General features: G+C 43.8%; 2 protein-coding genes across 5 annotated transcripts in view; both read left to right on the top strand.

Moving 5' to 3' along the window:
• Positions 1-138: 138 nt before the first annotated feature.
• HARBI1 (harbinger transposase derived 1) lies at positions 139-3,521 on the top strand. The gene is made up of 2 exons (XM_075754563.1): positions 139-1,057; positions 2,738-3,521. The coding sequence occupies exons 1-2, from the start codon at positions 388-390 to the stop codon at positions 3,112-3,114; spliced, it is 1,047 nt and encodes a 348-aa protein (XP_075610678.1). The 5' UTR covers positions 139-387; the 3' UTR covers positions 3,115-3,521.
• Positions 3,522-6,192: 2,671 nt separating this feature from the next.
• AMBRA1 (autophagy and beclin 1 regulator 1) overlaps positions 6,193-20,888 on the top strand; it is a 141,196-nt gene continuing 126,500 nt past the window's right edge. The window contains exons 1-6 of one of the 4 annotated variants that reach the window (XR_012835716.1): positions 6,193-6,389; positions 17,207-17,462; positions 17,712-17,770; positions 18,505-18,688; positions 19,349-19,521; positions 20,309-20,375. Coding sequence is in view for 3 of the 4 variants with exons in the window: in XM_075754564.1 (XP_075610679.1) it covers positions 17,328-17,462; positions 17,712-17,770; positions 18,505-18,688; positions 19,349-19,521; positions 20,309-20,375 (618 nt within the window). In the remaining variant the exon portion in view is untranslated. Of the gene's footprint in view, positions 6,390-8,970; positions 9,146-17,206; positions 17,463-17,711; positions 17,771-18,504; positions 18,689-19,348; positions 19,522-20,308; positions 20,376-20,888 lie in introns of those variants that run through there. The other 3 variants (XM_075754564.1, XM_075754566.1, XM_075754565.1) reach the window with 3 other exon arrangements.

The following is a 20,888-nucleotide window of genomic DNA, read 5'->3' as shown; positions in this document are numbered from 1 at the left end:
CCATTCCGGGTCTGACCGTGGCCGGGTCGGCGGTGAGTGGGGACGGTTCCCAAGCCCGGGAAGCAGGCTGCTGTGGTGCACCAGCCCCCGCCCCGTCGCGGGCAGCAAATTCCGGTCAGCGCCAGGCCCCCTCCTGCCAGGCAGGGCTAGAGAGTTGGCAGCTCCGCAGTGAGCCCTCCTGCTTCGGCCCCCGTGTTTCTGAAAGCAGATACAAAAAAAGTAAAAAGATTTGCTGGATAGCCTGAGTAAAAGGAAAACAGTAAAGGGGTCTGAAAGGCTGACCAGTAAAAACTGTTCTGAGTCTCCTTCCCTTTTGTTTTATGCAGGTGAAGGCTCTGGCAAAGCTCTGTAACAGAGGAGCCCCAGAGGACCCCCAAACCATTAGCCATGGCCGTACCTATTGCTGTTCTTGACTGTGACCTCTTGCTCTATGGCCGCGGACACAGGACTTTGGATCGCTTCAAGCTGGAGGACGTCACGGATGAGTATCTAGTATCCACGTACGGCTTTCCCCGACAGTTCATTTACCACCTGGTGGATCTCCTGGGAGCCAGTCTCTCTCGCCCTACACAGCGGTCCAGGGCCATCAGTCCGGAGACGCAGATACTTGCTGCATTGGGTTTCTATACCTCCGGCTCCTTCCAGACTCGCATGGGGGATGCTATTGGCATTAGTCAAGCCTCCATGAGCCGCTGTGTTGCCAATGTAACTGAGGCATTGGTGGAAAGAGCCTCACAGTTTATTCACTTTCCTGAGGATGAAGCTACCGTACAGTGCATGAAGGATGACTTTTATGGGCTGGCAGGCATGCCAGGAGTGCTGGGGGTGGTTGACTGCACCCACGTGGCAATCAAAGCACCAAATGCTGAGGACCTGTCCTATGTGAACCGAAAGGGTCTCCATTCTTTGAACTGCCTGATGGTGTGCGATGCCAGAGGAGTCCTCCTGAGTGCAGAAACGCACTGGCCGGGCAGCCTGTCCGACTGCACGGTGTTGCAGCGGGCAGCCCTTACAAGACAATTTCAAACTGAGCTACATAAAAATGGCTGGCTACTTGGTAAGTCAATTTTTCATCCTTGTTTTCTGTGGAAAGTCTAATGGTGGTTCCTCTTTGAGTCTAGAGCCTCTGGGCATAAGTGATATGTTTACTTCTGATTTCCTGCAAATTCCTTCAGATTTAAGATTCAGTTTGGACAATCGTCCTAGAAGTCTAGAACAATAACTTCCAATCTGTGTTTTACAGTCTGATTATTGTATGTATTAGTTTACATTCAGTTACCTGGTTTTCTGTATCCTACACTGTTCTAAGCCCAATTACACAATTTTTAATTCTATGTATGCTCCTAGTTCAGCTGTCTTTCACTGTATTACTGTGGTGGGTTGACCCTGGCCGGGGGCCAGGTGTCCACCAGAGCCGCTCTATCACTCCCTTCCTTCTTTAGACAGGGGAGAAAAAGTACAACGAAAAGCTTGTGGGTTGACATAAGGACAGTGAGAGATCACTCACTAATTGTCATCACGAGCAAAACAGACTGAACTTAGAGAGGGAATTCATCTAATTTATTACTAAGAAAAACAGAGTAGAGGAATGAGAAATAAAACCAAATCTTAAAACACCTCCCCCCCACCCCTCCCATCTTCCCGGGCTCAACTTCACTCCCGGCTTCAACCTCTGCCCCCCTCAGCGGCACAGGGGGACAGGGAGTGGGGGTTACGGTCAGTTCATCACGCGGTGTTTCTGCCGCTTCTTCCTCCTCAGGGGGAGGACTCCTCTCATCGTTCCCCTGCTCCAGCGTGGGGTCCCTCTCACGGGAGACAGTCCTTCATGACCTTCTCCAACGTGAGTCTCTCCCACGGGCTACAGTCCTTCATGAACTGCTCCAGCGTGGGTCTCTCCCACGGGGTGCAGACCTTCAGGAGCAAACTGCTCCAGCGTGGGTCCCCCACGGGGTCACAAGTCCTGTCAGCAAACCTGCTCTGGCGTGGGCTCCTCTCTCCACGGGTCCACAGGTCCTGCCAGGAGCCTGCTCCAGCGTGGGCTTCCCACGGGGCCACAGCCTCCTTCAGGTGCCTCCACCTGCTCTGGCATGAGGTCCTCCATGGGCTGCAGGTGGAATCTCTACGCTCCCTCATCCTTCCTCCATGGGCTGCAGGGGGATCTCTGCTCCGGCACCTGGAGCACCTCCTCCCCCTCCTTCTGCACTGACCTTGGTGTCTGCAGAGTTTCTCACATCTTCTCACCCCTCTCTCCAGCTGCAAAAGCTCTCCCTAACTGTTTTTCTCTTTCTTAAATATGTTATCACAGAGGCATTGATTGGCTTGGCCTTGGCCAGTGGTGGGTCTGTCTTGGAGCCGGCTGGCATTGGCTCTGTCAGACACAGGGGAAGCTTCTAGCAGCTTCTCACAGAAGCCACCCCTGTAGCCTCCCCCCCCCCCCCCCCCCCCCCCCGCTACCAAAACCTTGCCACACAAACCCAACACAATTACATACTAAATGAATTTTCTTAAAACTCTTCTGTGCTCTTCCAAGACTTCCGTATGTAAAACAGAGTGGTTTTTATTGTTTGTCACATCTGTAAACCTGAGTTGTTGTTTTTTTTGTGTTTTCTTGTGCCTTTTGTTTTAGCCAGAGAAATAAGTTATTCTGTATCAGCAGTACAGAAAAACAAGGGTCAAGAGCTGAAATGTGGTTAACTGTAGATATGTAACCTGTCCTACTCCTTTTCACTGCTAACAGGTGACAGCTCCTTCTTTCTCCAAACATGGTTGATGACCCCTCTGCATATCCCCGAGACACCTGCAGAATACCGTTACAACATGGCGCATTCTGCCACTCACAACGTCATTGAGCGGACATTCAGAACCATTCGGTCGCGTTTCCGCTGCCTGGATGGGTCCAAAGGCACCCTGCAGTATTCTCCGGAGAAATCCAGCCACATCATTCTGGCCTGCTGTGTGCTTCATAACATCTCCCTGGAACATGGGCTGGATGTGTGGTCTTTGCCAGCCATGGGACACATGGAACAACCAGAAGAAGAGTATGAGCAAATGGAATCAATGGACTCGGAAGCCTGTCGTATTCGTCAGCAGCTTTTACTTAGTCATTTTAGCTAATGTTGTGACAGAGGGGAGGCTTCTAACGGTTCATCTGGGAAGATATACAGAGTAAATATGCCCCTTTGTCTTCAAGTCTGTAAAGACTAAGTAGATGTGAGACTGGGAGGAAATTTTACTCTCTTCATTTCAGGTGGTATTCTGAACTTCTCTCAATCTCTCCAGAAATGCAATTTAATTGTTAAATTTTTACTGTTGTGTTGCTTAGACTCCCCTTTCACCTGACTTAGAGAACAAAAAAACTGACTAATATGAGATCAGTGGAGAAACTTGGGAAATTGTCTTTAATAATGATGAAAAATCTGTAAGCCTTGCACTGTTTTACAAAGCAACAGTTCTATGCCACTTTGTAATGCAAAACACTTATGATTGATTTTTTTTTTAAACAGTATTTCACACAAATTAAACTTCCATGTGGGCTCATGTCTACCATGAATTCATGAGCAGCAGAGCAAACATTTATCTTTTTGTTTGCAGGTATAAATTCTTGATAAATACCATTTTGCAGTTTTTCATATCTCACAAACCCCAGCAATTCCCCTGAAAGCTGACAGCTGTGTTCTGGGAGGGGTCTGGCTTCTCGCTGGGTACACACTAGTGCTTCCATGTACCTAGAAGGTCAGGCTGAACATTTCTTCTTTCCCAAACAGACTGGAGAAGATGTTTAAGCTATGGTTGGCTCTGTCAGTTACTTAACAGGTATCAGGAAATGGGCTAGTGAGTGTAAGTCTCTCACTAGATGTGTCTGCCACAACAGAAAACTACTCGTCTTGTTGGCTGTTATAAAAGAAATGCCAAAGACTGGCTGGGTCACAAAAATTTAACTGATTGCAAAAGTTCTCCATTTAGATCAGAGCTGAGGTATGGGAAGGCTGCTCTCCCGCTGCTGGCAATCTACCCATTCAGTGGAAAAAAGACGACTAACGCACGCAGTTGTTGCTGGCACAAGACTGGGAAGTTTCCTGGCAATGTTTTCTTTCCAAAAGATGCAAGTGTTTCCAAGGATCTCTTGACAGCAGTCTGAGAAAATTTTGCTTCTTGGATTGTATTGTTTACTGGGCAGTAAATGAAGCAAAAGTAATAGGGAATGCAGAATGCTGCAAAAATGTAGCTACTTAAAGTAGCAGTGCAACCATCTGGCAGAGCATCGGTCTGTCCTTTTAGAGGAAATGAGCCTGGATCATGCCCCGTGTTTGAAGAGTAAGAAAGTATGGGATGCATTCCTAAGTGCAGCCTGGAGATGCAGGATTACATACAGTTCTGCCAGGTTTGCAATGGCAGTAAGCACTTACTAGCTTATAGAAAACCAAGGATGCTTTATGAGGTATAAGCAAGATGTTTTCATGAGTCTTGATGAGAACTATAAAGTATTGTGTATATATATATTGTATATATTACATCTGAGATGTAATTCTATTTTCTTTACACGTCTTCCCATGAGGTATCACATAAGAACTACTGTTGCTCACTGTGGCAAAACCCCTGCTCCTTTTACCTAGGAAGAAGCATACAAGCATTGTTTTCTAAGAGAAAAAAAAAAAGCATTTTTAAGGTAAGAGATGCTGACATATATGGTGCCTGATGGCTCATAATTGTATTTGATGGTTTATGCTAAAAATGCTGATCTTTAGACCTAAACACTGAATGAGCTGTGTGGGTCACTAAGGTCAAGTGAGACTGGGACACATGTAGGTACAAACACTGTCATGCAATAACGAGCTGGAGTTTCTCAACTTATGCTATGAATAGCTCTTCTCAGCATGTGCTGAGACCAGAGCGAACTCAAAGCGGAGGCGCTTCCCGGAACACGTTTGCTGCTGGGCTTTGTCTTCCTTCAGCCACTGTCACTTTCGGTAGAGTTTAATTTCAAAGCTGATTTCACTGCTTATCAGTTTGGGCAAAAACTGCATCGGGCTGCACCAGACAAAACCAATTCACTCAAAACTACTATTCTTCTTTGAGTCAGATGTCAGTACCCTTCAGTTCACTTGGGAAACGGAACTTCCTCAGCTAGAGAACTCTTTGCCCCGTGTACTCTGAAGCGGCTTCCTTCAAAACAATTTATCTACTTTTCTCTTTTCCCTCAGGTTTAGAAAATATTTAAATGTGACAGCTGAGATCCATGTTTCTTTCCCATTTTCCAGCTCCCCTGTAATTTTATCTCATCTTGCTAGCTGCATTCTGGAGTATTTACACAAGTTTGTGCATTGCCAGAGCTTTGAAAAGCAAAGTCTACCCTGTCTAATGTCTGATAAATCCTAATCATCTGTTGGAGGATGACAGTGACTGAGTGCCTGAGGTACTGCAGTTTTCACTACTTGACTGAATTCCTTGTAAAATCCCATCACCAGCCCTTTTCAGTTTTCCCTTTAAGTACCTCCTCGAAGGCTGTCTAGCTGTGCCGCAGGCTGCCTGTGCTCCCTCCAATCCTGCCTATTGACGGCAAACCTCCAGCCCTAAATTTCACCTGTCCGGACGTTTTTGACCCTTCCTTGGCTGGCGTGCTGGTGCAAAGCGCCCTGGCTTGCTCAGGTTTCCCTCTCAACCTTCAAGTCCCGAACTCGCGGGGCCCGAGGATGCAGTGACTGGTGCTCTTTCAGAAAAAGGAGTCTTTTCAGTTAAATCTCATCTGACGGCCTTTTCTTTCTCTAAACGTCTTTCATTCTGATCCCATCTATCTTTTCTTGCCTGTTTTTAATGACAGTTTTTCCACTCTGTATCAGTCTCGAGCGGGGGGGGGGGGGGAAGCCACGAGATGCGGAGAACGCGCCGTAGGGCGAGCTGTAAGAAAAACAGTCCAGGCCAACGAGGGAGGGGGTGCTGCCTGCCCGGGAGGCCTCGCCACCTCGGGGTAACAGCCAGCACCGGCCGTGCGAGGCCCAGCCGCAGCCCGGCACGGCCCCGAAGGGTTTCCCGGCAGCAGCCCGAGGCCCGGCCGCTAGCGGCACCCCGCCGCCCTCCGGGCTCGACTCGTCTCGCCTGCCCTCCGTCTCCCCCGGGCGGCCGCGCCCGGCGCAGCACCGCACCGCACCGCGGTGGAAGACCTCGTCGCTCGGCTGAGGTGGCCTGGCGGAGTTCTAGCTTCGGCTGCTCGGGCCTTGCTACCGCTCTCGGCGCCGCTCTTCGGGTCCGGCTCGGCGCTCGGCTGGCTCGCCTGGCCGGAGCTCGGAGCGGCGGCGGCGACGACCGAGCACTGTGGGCCGCTCCTTCCGGGCCCGGCCCTGGTCCCGGCAGCGCTCCGTTCCGCCCGCCCGGCCCCGGCCCTTCCGCACCAGGTAGGCTCCGGGCCTACGCGCTCGGCCCAGCTCTAGGTCAGGGCCGCGCCGCCGCTCCCCAGGCGGGCGGGCGCGGCCGTCCCCGCGGTGGCGCCCCGGAAGGTGGCGGGCACCTGCCCGCGCGAGGGACTTGGGCCGCGGCGGGCAGAGCGGGGCCGGGGAGGGGGCCGGGGTTCGGTGCCCGGGCCTTTGTTCGGGAGCTCCGGGACCGCGGCCTGCGGCGGGGGGAGCGGGGAGGCCGCCGCAGCGACAGCGGGCCCCGGTCCCTGCGGGCCGCGCTGCCCCGGTCCGGCCACAGCCGGCGGAGGGCGAAACCCGCGGCGCTTGTCTGCCGCTGGCCGGCCGGCGGGGCCGGGGTGGGTGCCGGGAGAGAAGGAGAGGGGAGGTCTCCGAGGAAAGCGGCTCCCGAGTCCCGGGGAGCTGCCCCTGCCCCGCGGCCGGCCGCCCCAGCGCTCCTAAACCCCGAATTTTTATATCCGAACTCGGGTGCCTCGAGCTTCCCTCTCCATCGCCCCCTTCCCTCCTGCTGCTCCCACCGAGCAGGCCGGGGCTTCCATGCGCCCGCGGTCTGGGTACGGTCAGGCTGCGTTTTGGGGCTGCTGTTTTGAAATAATAAATATTTTTCTTGTTGTTTTCCGGCCTTAGCCAAATAAAACGTGAAGTAAGTGCTGTCTTCTCTATCTCTCCTTCTGTTTTTCATCGTGTGTTGCAGAACGTTTGCTTGTGTAAGTAGTATTTTGCATAAAATGCATTCATGTGTGCCTCTAGTACGATGACACTTGATTACCTCTTTTCTTGTGAGGGAGCATACCCAGTTAATTCACTAGCTATAGAAACGGTTTTCTTTGCACCTACAATATGCCTCCAGACAACATATACATTTCTGTAGTGTTCGTTGAGTTTTTTGAGATTACTTCTGATCGTGTCAGTACCTTGCTTTCTGCTGTCTTTGGAAAGCAATTTTTGCAACGCAGTTCCTGCACTGAAACAGCATTTCATCTGCAAGAGATGTTTTAGATGGTTACCCATAACTTTTCCCAATACACGCTTTTACAGTATCGTTCTGTTGTGGGAGACTGATTCAAGAATAGCCATTATCTAGGTGCACGTTAGTCCTCAGGAAGATCAGCCTTGTGAATGTAGAGTCTGTATAAATGTGTTCAGGAAGAGTGCTCAGTGCTGCTCCATTTTCTCTTCTGTATGAAATGTTCTTAGATCTTTATATAAAAACCCAATGTGTTTTTCTATATTTGTCCTTGTTTACTGCTCCACCCAGTTCGGTGTCCTCTGCAGATGTCATCTGGCTTCTTTGCCTTTGCCACTCCCATCCTCTTTCAAATTGCTAATGGGGATGTTAAAATGGGACCTAAGAATGACCTGCTGGTAACGTACGCTTACTGCCAATCCATTACCGAACTGTTTAATTTTGTTGCTGGGTCAGTTTTCAGAATGTGGTATGGGGTTAAATCCAGGCAGATTTGAATGCCTTATGGGTGATGTAGGCATCAGTACCTGAAATTCTCTGCTAAATTTAAAATCCTTGTTTGTATTCTGAAAGGTTGCTGTAATGCGATTTCTAACATTCATAATTCTTCAGTATAGCTTGCTTACTAGTTCTGTAGTCCACAGTTAGTGTTGCTGTAGATAGATATATTTTTAAAAATCGGCCCGTTTGTGTCTCGACGGTGACAAATTCGGTTTGTGGCAGTGTGAATGTTAATGAGTACGGCAGTCCGTTAGTTTTTATATTTTTTTCTAATACTTGGAATGAAGAATATATTTGGATCCAAATATCTGGACTTGCCTTTTCAGATTTAGTTGCTGGGGAGTTTACACAGAATGTTTACTTTGCTGACAGCTTCTTAGTTTTCTTTCTTTTGCCCTTTTCTGAGTCATAACTGACCCTCTGGATTCTTGTTAAGTTGTTTTCTACTTTTCCATTTTCTGTGCAGCACTTTTAACTTTTATGCAGCTGTAACAACCAGTTATAAAGGCAGCAAGCAACAATACTGTCTGCCAGTATTCCTTTGCCATAAGTTAGGGATTTGAATACTTACTCCTTTTTTTTTGTGTCTTAATTTTTTATAAAATTTCTGGAAAGTAACTTTAGTATCTTTTATGCCATGGTTAGCAAGCTAACTGAAGTCAAGGCTCTTACAAAGTTATTGTTGATGTTGATACTTATCAGCACTATTAATATATTAAGGTACTTTTTTCCCCCCTATTGAGTTTGTATTATTGGAGACCTGATAAAGGGCATAATGCATGTTAATAGTTTCCTTGTGTGTTTTGTGTTAGTAGCCCTGCACCAACCTAACAAGGAGGGTGATAGAAACAAAATATTAATGAGGTGAGGTCAAAAGAATTGTGGTTTTCAAAAGCGAATAACGAGGTGATATGTGGTGGAAGAGGGTTAATATTAGAAATCTTTTAATGGCAAGTTGTTAAATGATATAGTAGTTGCTTAATGAAAGACCTATTGATTGGGTTGCTTAAAATAAGATGAGACCTACTTGTCTGCCTCTTGGGATTTAATGTTGCTTGTTAAGAACTCTGACAAGGATTGTTGTCTAGTAACTGTTTGTTGTCTCCGGTTTTTGTAAACTGTTTGCGGAAGGCGCACAGGATGATGAGGTGCCAGGCCTGAGCATGGAGAGAGTCATCTTAATCTGTGTGCTCGTACTGCTCCACTTCAAATGTTCTCAGTGAGGTCTTTTGGGCTATCCCGGCAGAGCGATTCCTGCTGCCCCTTCCTGGTATGTAGCACTAATTCTTTACCTTGAGCAGCATAGAATCCTGAGAGGAGCCTCTGACTGTGTTTTGGACACTTTCCCCCCTCCCTTTACATTTCTCCCACAGTCTCGGTCCAAGGCCAAGAAGGGAAAGGGTGTCAAGAATTGGCTGTGGTTTTTTTATTCAGAGTCTAAATCTTCTTTGTCTCCCACCTCTTCTTTAGTTCTGATACATCTGTGCGTGAAGACTTCAGCTTCTGTCTAGATCATTTTTGCTTTTTGGCTTGTGACCTTATTTGATTGTTTCCATGTGAGCAGGAAATTACATGAACTGCGTTTTTTTAAAATATGTTCTCGCTTCCAGTTGCTTTTTCTTTATTACTTGGATAAGGTGTACATGCCTTAAGTGCAGCCTTGAATGCTTAAAATACATTGTCTCATCTTGTGGATACCGGAGGCTTGCTTCTGCTACTCTAATGTTGGTGGTCCCAAATTTCTCTTGCATGTATGATGTCACTAGGGGGCATTTGGCTGTGGCTCTTGAGCTTGAGGAACCTTGATGTGACTTTTAATGTCAGTACTGGGATTTTGAATTGAAAATTCCTTTACTTTCCTATCTAAATGAGAATAATTATCTTAAGGGGTTAATCTGAATCGTATGTTGCTTTATTTCTCTCTATATATATTGCTCTAGTTCTCTTGTTTCTCTGTCCCTTCTTTCCTGCTGTGTGCAGTCCTTAGCAAAAGATGCCATGGTCAGAGTATGGAATTTGGAAAACTAACTCTTAATCTTCTGGATCTCAGTTCTGCTGTTTGACTTATCTTACAGCTTTGTGAAATTATATTTATTCTCTTCCTATCTTCTGGATTGGAACTAATATCTCTCTTCTCAAGAATTCATTAAGTTTATGTGGAAATGGTAATAATAGTCATGAAAGTGCTCCATATTCTCATTGGTAAATGAAACTGTCAGAGTCCAGACACAGCTGATCACTTTTATTACTTCTCTTCTTATATTTACCATTCATTTTCTGACCTTTAGGAGTTGATAATCTGCAAGTTTCTCTTCCATTTCCTCATCATTTTGCTGTAAATAACTAGTAATGTAATGTTCTTCTTTTGACTGAGAAGTTCTCTTGAGAGTATTATAGTTCATTTAATCCAGACCGGGAAGACAAATCAGGATTCTAAGGGCAATCAGCTCCTTGTTGCAGTCGTATAGGATCTTGAAATGACAATATACTATTGACAACTTTGTAATGTAATTGAATTTCCTGAGCTGTTTGTAGTTTCAATTTAAAACATGGTATCGAAATTTTTTAATCACGAAGCACTAATACAAGTTACTTTTCTCTAGGAATCCTGTTCTGATTTATGCGTTTAGAGCTGTGGATATAACTTAGAGCAGTGTATCTAGTGCATCTGCAGAATATGTGCTTTGAAATTACTTTGCAGATCTCTCTGGCCTTAATCGAGGGAAAACTTCAGCTTACAGAATACTACTTTGGCGAATATCTTAAAAACTTTGAATACTAAAACCAGGGCCATATAATGAAAGTGCCTTTGTGGTATTAGTTGCATAGTTGCATCATAAACTTTCTTTCTTCCTAAGGCTTTTTTTAGTGGTTTTCTTTTTTTCATATTTAGGGGCACATAGCTGAACACTGGCTCTGTGCTCTAACATCAGGAATCTACATGATTCTAGTGTCTTCAGTTAAGCTGCTTTTGTTTTTTTAAAAGCATAATCAAGGACACAGAAGTAGAAACAGAGCAAAATAATGGATTCTAGTTTTGCTTTTCTCATTGTTTTGATTAATCATGCTTAAGATAATTGTTTGTTATACCTCTGTGGGCTATTTTTGTTAGTGGGTTAGCCTTGTTTAAAGATTCCAGTGCAGTGAAACTTTATTTCCAATTTTCTGTTCATTTAGATATTGCTGCAAGATAACTTGAAGTTACTCAAATGTCTCAAATGTTTTTGAGGGTTTTTTTGTTTGTTTGTTTTTAACCCAAGAATGAGCTAGGACCTCTGAGAACAGTCATAAAGCTCGTATGGAAATACCACAAATGGAGTCAAGGGAAGACAAATCATGTTGTTTGAGGAAAACTTAAATATGTAGCTGATCAGGTACATTGTCAGAAATTCATGTGGCCCTGTCGCTTAATACTCAACATAGACAAGTATTGGAGGAATGGGACTTAAGTTTTGATCTGTGTGGAACTATTCTGGATATGACTCACGTCACCCTTTTTTTACCAATTTTGTTGTTGTTACAGCATTGTTCAAATTCCAGTGCTACATAGTTCGATTACTTACCAAACTAGGACACTTTGAGTTGCCTTGTTTGTTTAGCTGAGTTGATGCAGTGCAAAGAGGGCAAATCAGCTTTTTTTGTGTTGGTTTTGCATAAACTTTTTTTTTTATTTTGCTCCATATTTCAAGTGGAGACATGGAAAGGGTTAGTGGGAATGGTATGACACTTGGTATTAATTGAATCATTATTTTTAATAAAATTGCTAGTAGAATTCAGGTCTTCTATCTGGGATAATGTTTCTGGGGCTTCTTACGTGGTATTGTTTCTCTGTATTGCAGAAGGGAGGGAAAACTTGGATTGTAAACAAGGAACGGAACTAGAAAGTCCCTGGAGCTGTGTGATTGCTCACGTATATTCCAAATGATGTTTTAGGCTTCTGGTTCGTTCTTGGAGATCTGTCTGTGGGTCTCAGAACCAGAGTTTATTGCTTTATCAATGAAGCTCCTGTGAAAGGAGGAGGGGCTGTGTAGGCTGTAGTCATTGGCAAAATGGTCTCTGACTGTCTTCAGTACGCACAGTGTTTGCTTCTTTGCTCTTTTGAGCTTCTGAAAGACATAGGGGTCTTGACAGAGCAATTCGCCTTGAAATTAACCTGTGTAAAATACAAGGGAAACTGATTTGTCGTACAAAATACCTTGAGGAAATAGCATGACTTGTGACTGCAGCCTACATGAGGATCACTGGTAGTGAAGATGAAGCATTTGGGCTGTACCGCTGCATGTGCTGGTTTTATGCCTGTCTGATGATCTTCTAATTGTTCTTGGAGAACTCACCCACATGTACAATACTGGGAATGCGGAATTATTACTAATATTTATTAAATTACTAAAATTGATTAAATAAAATAAAAACTCTTGAACTCTTTAATATCTTGATGATATTCAAAGCCTGAGATGCTGCAGTTTAATTTGGAATGAATGAAATGGCAAGCTTTATTGTTAGTGCTGGACACTTTGCTTAAGAACAAACATTTTCAAAATGAAGTTACTGGTTTACAAGATAGGTAGGCCTGTGGCCAGAGCTAGAATAGTTCAGAGTACTAATAATCTGTTTCTCTTCTTTTCTAGAGACAAATTTGCTTGTGTTTTTTGCAGGTCAGTGACATGCCTCATTGTTCACAATAGTTTTGGTTTGGGTTTGTTGTGTTGTTCCCCGCCACCCCCCCCCCCCAATCTGTGTTCTTTTAATACAAAGTATACAGCTTGCACTGGCCCATAACCTATGTGGACCATACCCATCTGACAGTCATGCATTCTGGAAGTCTTAAAACTTAACAAAGGGACTTTGAGACACAAACTACCAGCACATGCTTTTTTCCTGTCTGGTCTTTTCTAGGGAAGCTTATACATGCATTCTGTCTGTGGGTCCCAGATTGCAAAGCCAGAGACAGCTTTTATATTTCACTTTATGTTGCCTCTTTCTTCATCAGTCACTTGAGACCTCTTTGGGCAGCAAAATTGTCTGAAATTATTTGGACATTTATATCTTTTGGATAGAGCTTCTGTTTATAAATAGCATTTACTGATTGCAACTTTTTTTCCTTTTCTTTTTAAATGCTGGTAGAGCTGTTTATGCTGATTCTGTATGCACACATCAGGAAAGGCTTTTAGTGTTGGGCTCAGCACACAACCAAGATGTCCTTTGGAGTGGGTAATAGATTTGTAGTCTGAGAGCTGAAGACCACATGAGAAAACTTCTTTTCCCCAATGAAGAACTGAATAACATGAGGTAGTACTCTGATATTATTCTTTGTATCAAAGCCAGCTGTGCTCCCAGAAGGTGGTACCAGAATCTCAACAAAATCAATTACATCAAAGATGTTGGGGGGTGAGGGGAAAGGCACGTTAAGAGATGGGACCATCATCTCTGTAAGCTGCTAAAGTGCTGCATAATGCATAAAATATCTTGACATCCTTTCTATATCGCGATTGGAATGTGCTTCTTTTTATTCTTCTTCTCTCCCTACCTTTTTGTCTGTTTTCAAGGAATCCTGTACTACTATGAAGTATTACCAATTTGCTGCTTCACTTTGGTTTCCTAGAGGTTCAGTGTCTGTAAAAGTGACAATTACAAGTGAGCTTATATCGCTCTGAGGCTGGGAATTCTTAAGGCTTCTTCAAGGACAGCTGGTGCAGAGCAAGAAAAGGCTTGGAGTTGGGCTCTGCAAGGTTCTTTCCAAAACTGTAAACAGTCCAGCATGCTGTCCTGAAATGCCCTGAAGGGAGAAAACTGTTAAGGAAACAAAGCTGCCAATTATAGAAAAATTTCTGACTCTCCACTTTCTGTCATGCCCTGGACCACATCCAGGGCATCAGCTAATCTTTCAGTTGCTGGCTTCACTTTTGGTCATCCTGATTTAAAAAAAAAAAAAAAAAAAAAAAACCCAAACCCAACAAGAAGAAGAAAACAGAGAAATACCAATCCCTGAGCAGTTCCTTGTTTTGGTCGTCAGCTGTTTATCAGTTGCGATAGCATGGGTATTTGTAATAGAAGCTGTTACTGAGTCAATCCGCCACTTTCCTGGACAGGTTTCGTCCAGTGAGCTGCAAGTTTTCTCTATGTTGAGGCACAAGAAGTATTTTTAAACCCACTGCGTTTCATTTAAACTTTGTTAGTCAGATGGCTACTGAGTAGCTATAAATACAGTTGATACTTCCATGGTTTATCTGCTAATGGTATTTAATAACATGCTGTCGTTATTTGACTTATATTTGAGCAAAATGTTTGGAGTTGGTGGGTATCTTTACTAGATTAGAGAAGAGACTGGCTGCTTTAAAAAAAACAAACAAAACAAAAAACCCAACAACAACAAAACTTCCAAAACCAAAAAGCCCCAATAACAAAAAAGAAACCCCAAACCAACACTGAACATATGATTCAATAATAAGTTTAAAGGCTTCCTGCTAAAGTGAATGAAGGTAATGCCCGTGTCTACACTGCATCTGTTTCTCCATTTGAAGGCTCTAACTTTCTTTGCCGGTCTGAAGTGTCACTGAACTCCACCAGCTAGTGGAGAGCAGTTACTGTATTCAGGGTAATTCAGATAAAGGAGTAAACTTTCCCCTTATGAGGCATGGATAACGCTTGGCCCCCAAAGGGTTCTAACAGTGGAGTGCCAGCCCCACACAAGAACGATGCATTCAGTGTTTTCTGAAGGGATCCCAGCTTTTAGAAATGTCGAGCAGGGTACTGTATAGGCATTCGAGCCCTGAGTTTCTTTTGTTTTCTTTTCGAATGGGATAAAGAGGTGAGTTGGAAGAAGCTCAAAAACAGAGGGACAATCCCTGAAGGAAAAACATCAAGTTCAAACATGCTCAGGAGGCTCACATATGAAGCATTTGTTATAGCCAAATTAGTTCAAGAAATTAGTACACATCTGCAAAGATTTAGATAAGCTGTCTTAATGTAGGTACTTGCCTTTATATAGTGAAGGTGACTTGGCCTTTCAATAAGGTGAATGCAAGAGGTTCGTTAACTGCAGTTGTACGTTTTGCCTGTTTCTTTATTTTACAATATATGAACTTGCCTGTGGCATAAATAAACATGAAGATGTTTGTTAAACCTCTTGATTTCCATGTTGCTATTGTACTTCAGGGAACATTAGTCCTTCTGGTAGGACTGAAATGTTCCCATGTTGTCAGAGCTTGTTGTTACTCATGAGTAATTGGGTTACTCTGCTTGTAAATTATCAGAATCTCTTATTTAGGTTGTTTGTCCTTTACAGCTTTCAAAAAGCTATTCCAAAGCCGAATGCTTGAGATCTCTTCAAACTTCCAGCTTATTCCAGCTGCCAGTCCGGTCTTCCATTTGTGTCCAGTTTATATGTTTATTCTTGTGTTGTTGTAGTCCTTACTCCTTGAATGCACCCATATAGAATATTCAGCTACTGTTTTCTTGGTTTTTACTAGATGAAACTAGATTTACAGTTTCCTACTGTAAAATAGTTTTTTATTGCCTGTATCGTTCTGAGCTGTCCTTCCCCTCCATGCTGCTTACCATCTGAATCCAGTCATTTTTGAGCATGGGTGACTAGTGCTGTTTGCAGAATCCAGATAAGGATTTATTGGCATTTAATGAAAAAAGATTTTTGGTTTAGTGAATCCTGCGTTATACTGCGCTTTTCATTGTATTTACGTCAGTTATCCTTGTTCTAGCTTTTTTGGGGTCAGGGCTTTTTTAATCTGTACAGTTGCTCTTAAGAATCAGCTTGCAGCATGACATATTTAGTTTTTGTGTTGCTCTCCAGTAAGGCTTTTATTTTGTAGAATAATTCCTACCTAATGTTTGGCTGACTTTCACAGATTCTCAAAAGAAGGCTTATTTTACACTGCGGAGTGCAGCTTCTTTAAAATAGATGATCCCATGCTGTTCACATTAAACATCAGGGAATTTCCAGCTAGCTTGAATTTCTTTGTGGTGAATTTCTTTTCTAGGAAGATGGATGCCTTTACTTGTTCATCTGTTCAGTACCCTTTATTGTACTTTTAAAAATGAAAACTGGTCTGCTTTATTAGAACTTGTTTTCCTGGCTTATCTCTTCAGACAGCTCCTCCCTGTAAGCAGCAGCTGTCTTAAATCATCTGCTCAGGAGGTTTTTTTTAGGGAGAGTAGGAGGAAAGAAAAGTTTGGTAGTGACCATGTTGAGTTCCGTCATTTAACAGTTCACCTCTTCATGTGTACATGAATCTTTTTTCCCCTGTATGTGTGTTTTTTGCTCTTTAAGTTGCCACTTCCTTCTCCGTTGAATATTGATGGTTTTGTTCAGTGTAACATGAACTGAGGAAGATTTATGTTTAGATCTTTACGTTCTAAAGAGATGAGAGAGTAGTATGCACACTTTGCTGGGATCAAAAGGTAATAGCATTGCAGCAGCGTTTCTTGGTTTATGTATTCTAAGAAACTTCTTGTTTCTGGAGAGCTTTTGGTGGCAAAGTCCAATGTATGAGACCATTCAAAAGCTGTGTAACTTGACTACTATTAGGGTCACTATATTTAGTTCTTTCACAGAATTATGTTTTTTCCTAGAAAATGGGTATTGATGCTTTTCTTAGCAGCTTGAAGTGTACTAAAAGCATTAATTTTTGCCATTGTGCATTACTTGGGTGAACTGTTGTTCTAAGAGCAGTGTAGATGGGAAGATGATGTGCAGAGTGGCAAAATACATCATCACGATGGAGTTGGCCAAGTTGCTGCTGCAGTATAAGGTTTTGGTCTGATACATGGTTGTTTTCATACATTGTAAGCTATTGTGATGGAGTTGAAAGTACTTTGGACTTGAGGTCTATCAGTCGTCTTACCTTTGTACTGATAATAATTGCTATTATTAAAATTTCAGAGTAATTGCCCAGAGGTTTTTCTGTCATACTGTCAATTTTTTAACACTGTTCCTCTAGCTATCAGTTGCCCTTCCCAGATAAGACGTAAATCTTCAAGATTTAAAGATTGTCTCTTCATAAATCTTTTTTTTCTTTATTATATGCAGAAGAGACAGAGGGAAGGGAAAGGGTTTCAAGGCCAAGTTTTTATTCTCTTTAGGTGTGGTATGCCTAGGGCATGTGTACAAAGAAAGGGCTGGATGCTTTCAACAACCTTTCAAAGTAATCTTTGGCTGCAGAAATGTCAAAATTGGGCCTCAATAATGGAAAAGGTAGGAAAGGCTGCAGGGAGAGAATAGATTTTTCTCTTAAATCTAGTCTTTTGGGATTTAAAGCTCGCTCTTCATCTAGATGATCAAGGTAGAACCTGCCTTATCATTCTCTTCTCTTCCTAGGTTTCCATGAAGATAAACAATTGAAATGTGGATAGCCTATTTGTAGCTTGGTGGTGGTTGTCATCTGGAACCTGCTGGTGTCTCCTCCCAGTAGTTGGTGTAACATTGGCTGCTGAGAGCCATGAAGGTTGTACCAGAGAAGAATGCTGTCCGCATCCTGTGGGGTAGGGAACGAGGTACCCAAGCCTTGGGTGCTCAGCGGCTTCTGCAGGAGTTGGTGGAGGATAAAACTCGATGGATGAAATGGGAGGGCAAGGTAAGGTTGTGGGATAGAGGTGTGTAGCTTGACCTTGGAGTGGGGGAGGCAGGGGTTTGAAATAATTTGTCTCATGATTGTACATTTGATGCGTTACACTTGATATGCTTTCTGGCTCTGTTCAGTTCCTGCAGTGATGTGATACTAAATTTGTTCCTGCAGCGGGTTCCCCTTGTTGTCTGTGTGGCTTACAGTTAAAGTATGATCATATGACACTTGCAACACTTCCTGCTTTGTTGGCTTTTTCAGAAAGTTGAGTTACCAGACAGTCCACGCTCCACCTTCTTGCTGGCGTTTAGTCCAGACAGGTAATTAACTCCTAGTTCGTTCCCTGTTTCAGCAGTCTCCTTACACTTACAAAAGTGATGGAGACTTGTGCCTGTTGAGTTGTCCACTCCTGAATAGCCAAGTGAAACTTCTGTTTCCTGACATGCATGGATGGAACGTGCACACCTTCCTAATCTCACAGCTTCGAGAATAGTTGGTATTTAATTTCCGAGGTACCCAAGTGATGCGTAGTTCTAAGGAAAAAGGATCTGTGCAACCACTGTGGGATTTCATAAGAAACTTGAAGGAGTAAGGGGTGTTTTAGCACAACATGCCAAGTGATGGCACACCCACTGGGATATCTAGGACTAAAGAACAGAGCAGAATGATGTGTGTATTGGAAGCAGAAATGGAGGTGGGATCTCTTTTAGTGTCACTTGATGTAACAGTGGTTGAGATGGTGTGGAGAATTGGGAATATTTATTTGCCCCAGACTGTCACTCAGGAGTTCCTTCTGAGCTGCATGTTCACTCTGACTTTCAAGGTCAAGTTTGTGCTTGCAGATCGGATGAGCTCACGTTTGCATGGACCCTGGAATGTGGCTACAGGAAGCTTTGTGGTCATTGGTGAAACAGTAGCCTCTTAGCCTTTGAGCTCTGTGTGGGAGAGCTACTGGGTTAGGTGTGAACAGACCCTGTTGAGATGAAGCTAACCATGATCTGGTTTTGCTGGACTCTTTTCGTGCTAATGTTTGTCCCACCTTCTGCATTCCCAGGACCCTAATGGCTTCCACACATGTGAACCACAACATCTACATCACAGAGGTGAAAACGGGCAAGTGTGTTCATTCCTTGGTTGGACATCGCCGCACTCCCTGGTGTGTCACTTTCCATCCCACCATCCCAGGCCTCATTGCTTCAGGATGTCTAGATGGGGAGGTTAGAATTTGGGATTTACACGTAAGTCTTTCCTGAAACATATGTGTCTTTGGTATTTGGTGGGTGGTGACTTTTTTTTCTCTGAGTTTGTTTCCCAAATCTTGCCTGGTAAGAGAGCTATTCGGAAGCTTTGCTGGAACCTGTCTCTAAAAGCATAGAACAGATCATAGCTAACCTCTCCTGTCTAGAGAGGAGGTGACAGATTCTTCGTTCAATCCTGCCAGGTAGGTCATGCTCCTTAGCTGTGCCTGTTTATTTGATTAAAGTGGTACAGATAATGCTAGAGAACTTTGTGCGAAGTGCCTGTTTAGCTTATGTGAAAGACGTGCCATTTTTCATTTTACTGAGCATATCCAAACTCTTTGTTAGAGAAGCTGCTGCTCTGCCAGTTCTACCTAGTCTGGAGACAAAATGTGTATACTTACCTGGTCACTTTGAAATGCAGTGTTTTTACAGACTGCTTGAGACACACTTACCTACAAAAACACATCTGTAGTCATTGTTGCAAGTAATGTTCAAGACAGGACACGTGACCTCATATGAGAGCAGCTGTTGTTTTTGCCAAGAAAGCATGTCACTTCCATGCTCTAGACAGAGTCTTGAAGAAGTGGCACATACATGGAAACCTAATGATCTCAAACTTTGTGATAAACTGCTTGTGATTCTTGACTCCTCACTCAGGGTGGAAGTGAGAGCTGGTTCACAGATAGCAACAATGCCATTGCATCGCTTGCTTTTCATCCTACGGCTCAGCTCTTGCTGATTGCAACTGCCAATGAGATACATTTCTGGGACTGGAGTCGTCGGGAGCCTTTTGCAGTGGTGAAAACAGCTAGTGAAATGGAACGGGTCAGGTGAGTTCCTGTTTCCAGGGGAAGAGGACAGTTGTATGTGAAAAACGGTTGGATGTGGGGAATGTGGGGGGTTCCTCTGGGCTGCTGCACCCTCTGCACTGAGGCAGTGGAGGGGACCATTGCTTGCAGCTCCTTGACACAGCAGGTAGACAAACCGGTCCTGTGGGCAGAGAGAAAAGCAATTGGAAATAATATATCAGCTTGGTTGTTCATATTTGTAATCGGACGAGTGCCCAATAAATGCCTAGAATCAACTTCGTGTTCATTTGTAAGCTTAGTAATTAAACTTGTCAGCTATAAGGATGAGTGAACCCAGAAGTTGCTGGAAGAGAGTGCTGAGCCATAACTTTGGTGCAGTTATAGAGGAGACTGCATTGCTGGAAACTTGATGCCTTCTTTTGAGCAATTTAAAATAAGACAATGGTTAATATTCAAGGCAAGTTCATCTCTCCCTTTGCACCAAATTCCAATTTATAATATATACGTATATATTCCTTAAAATTTCCTGGCTTTTTTGATTGATACAGCAGTACTTGCTTCCAGCTTTTAACTTCTGTATAGTGGTTCTGTGGACTATAAAATAGCTGCAGTCTTCAGCTAGATAAGTATATTTTCTTCTTCTTAATGCTAAACTTTTTGATGTCCTTCAGAAGATGATGATGGTAATGTAGTAATGTTATCATTGCAAATATTTCATGTGAGGTTTTCTTCCCTGCTCTGTCCAGCTTCTTGTGTCAATGTGGAATGTGAACTGATGATTGATACTCTGGCTCTGCTTTTGTTTTAGGCTGGTACGGTTTGATCCCTTGGGACATTATTTGCTCACAGCAATTGTTAACCCTTCTAACCAGCAGGTAAGGGGAATGTCAGTACCTGTATTGACTGACTAATTAGAAGATGCTCTACATACATTAACCCCAGTCTGTTCCTAAGCAGCCTTGTGCTTTTCTGAAAACCTGAAGTCCTTCTAAGCTGAGTTCTGTCTCACCTTAATTGGTCACATGAATGTTCTTGTATTATGTGGAGGGCTATTAAAGAGCTCTCCAAAGTGTGTTTGTTTTGCCCTTGCTGTCTCATTAGCAGTGGGACTGATGTCCCAATGGCCCCACTCTTTCAGTTCTGTTGTGCCATTTTGCTGGATTTGAAGCTACGCGAGGTATTAACAAATGCTCCCCACAGCTGCTGACCCTCAGATGTTGGTGCTTCTCTTCATATGAACAGTGTATTGTCAGAGCTCACTGGGCCTTAGGAAGAGGTTGTCTGGATCGATAAAATGAACTTTGAAATAGTCTCAGCAAGTCAAGGCCTCTAGGGAGGGACTTATCGCATCCTTTCATCTATCTGGGATGGTAGCTGACTTTCTGCTG

The sequence above is a fragment of the Balearica regulorum genome, chromosome 5 (genome assembly GCF_011004875.1).
Source record: "Balearica regulorum gibbericeps isolate bBalReg1 chromosome 5, bBalReg1.pri, whole genome shotgun sequence".
Lineage (NCBI taxonomy): Eukaryota > Metazoa > Chordata > Aves > Gruiformes > Gruidae > Balearica > Balearica regulorum.
The sequence above is the reverse complement of the archived record's forward strand: the minus strand, read 5'-3'. Positions and strand labels throughout refer to the sequence as shown.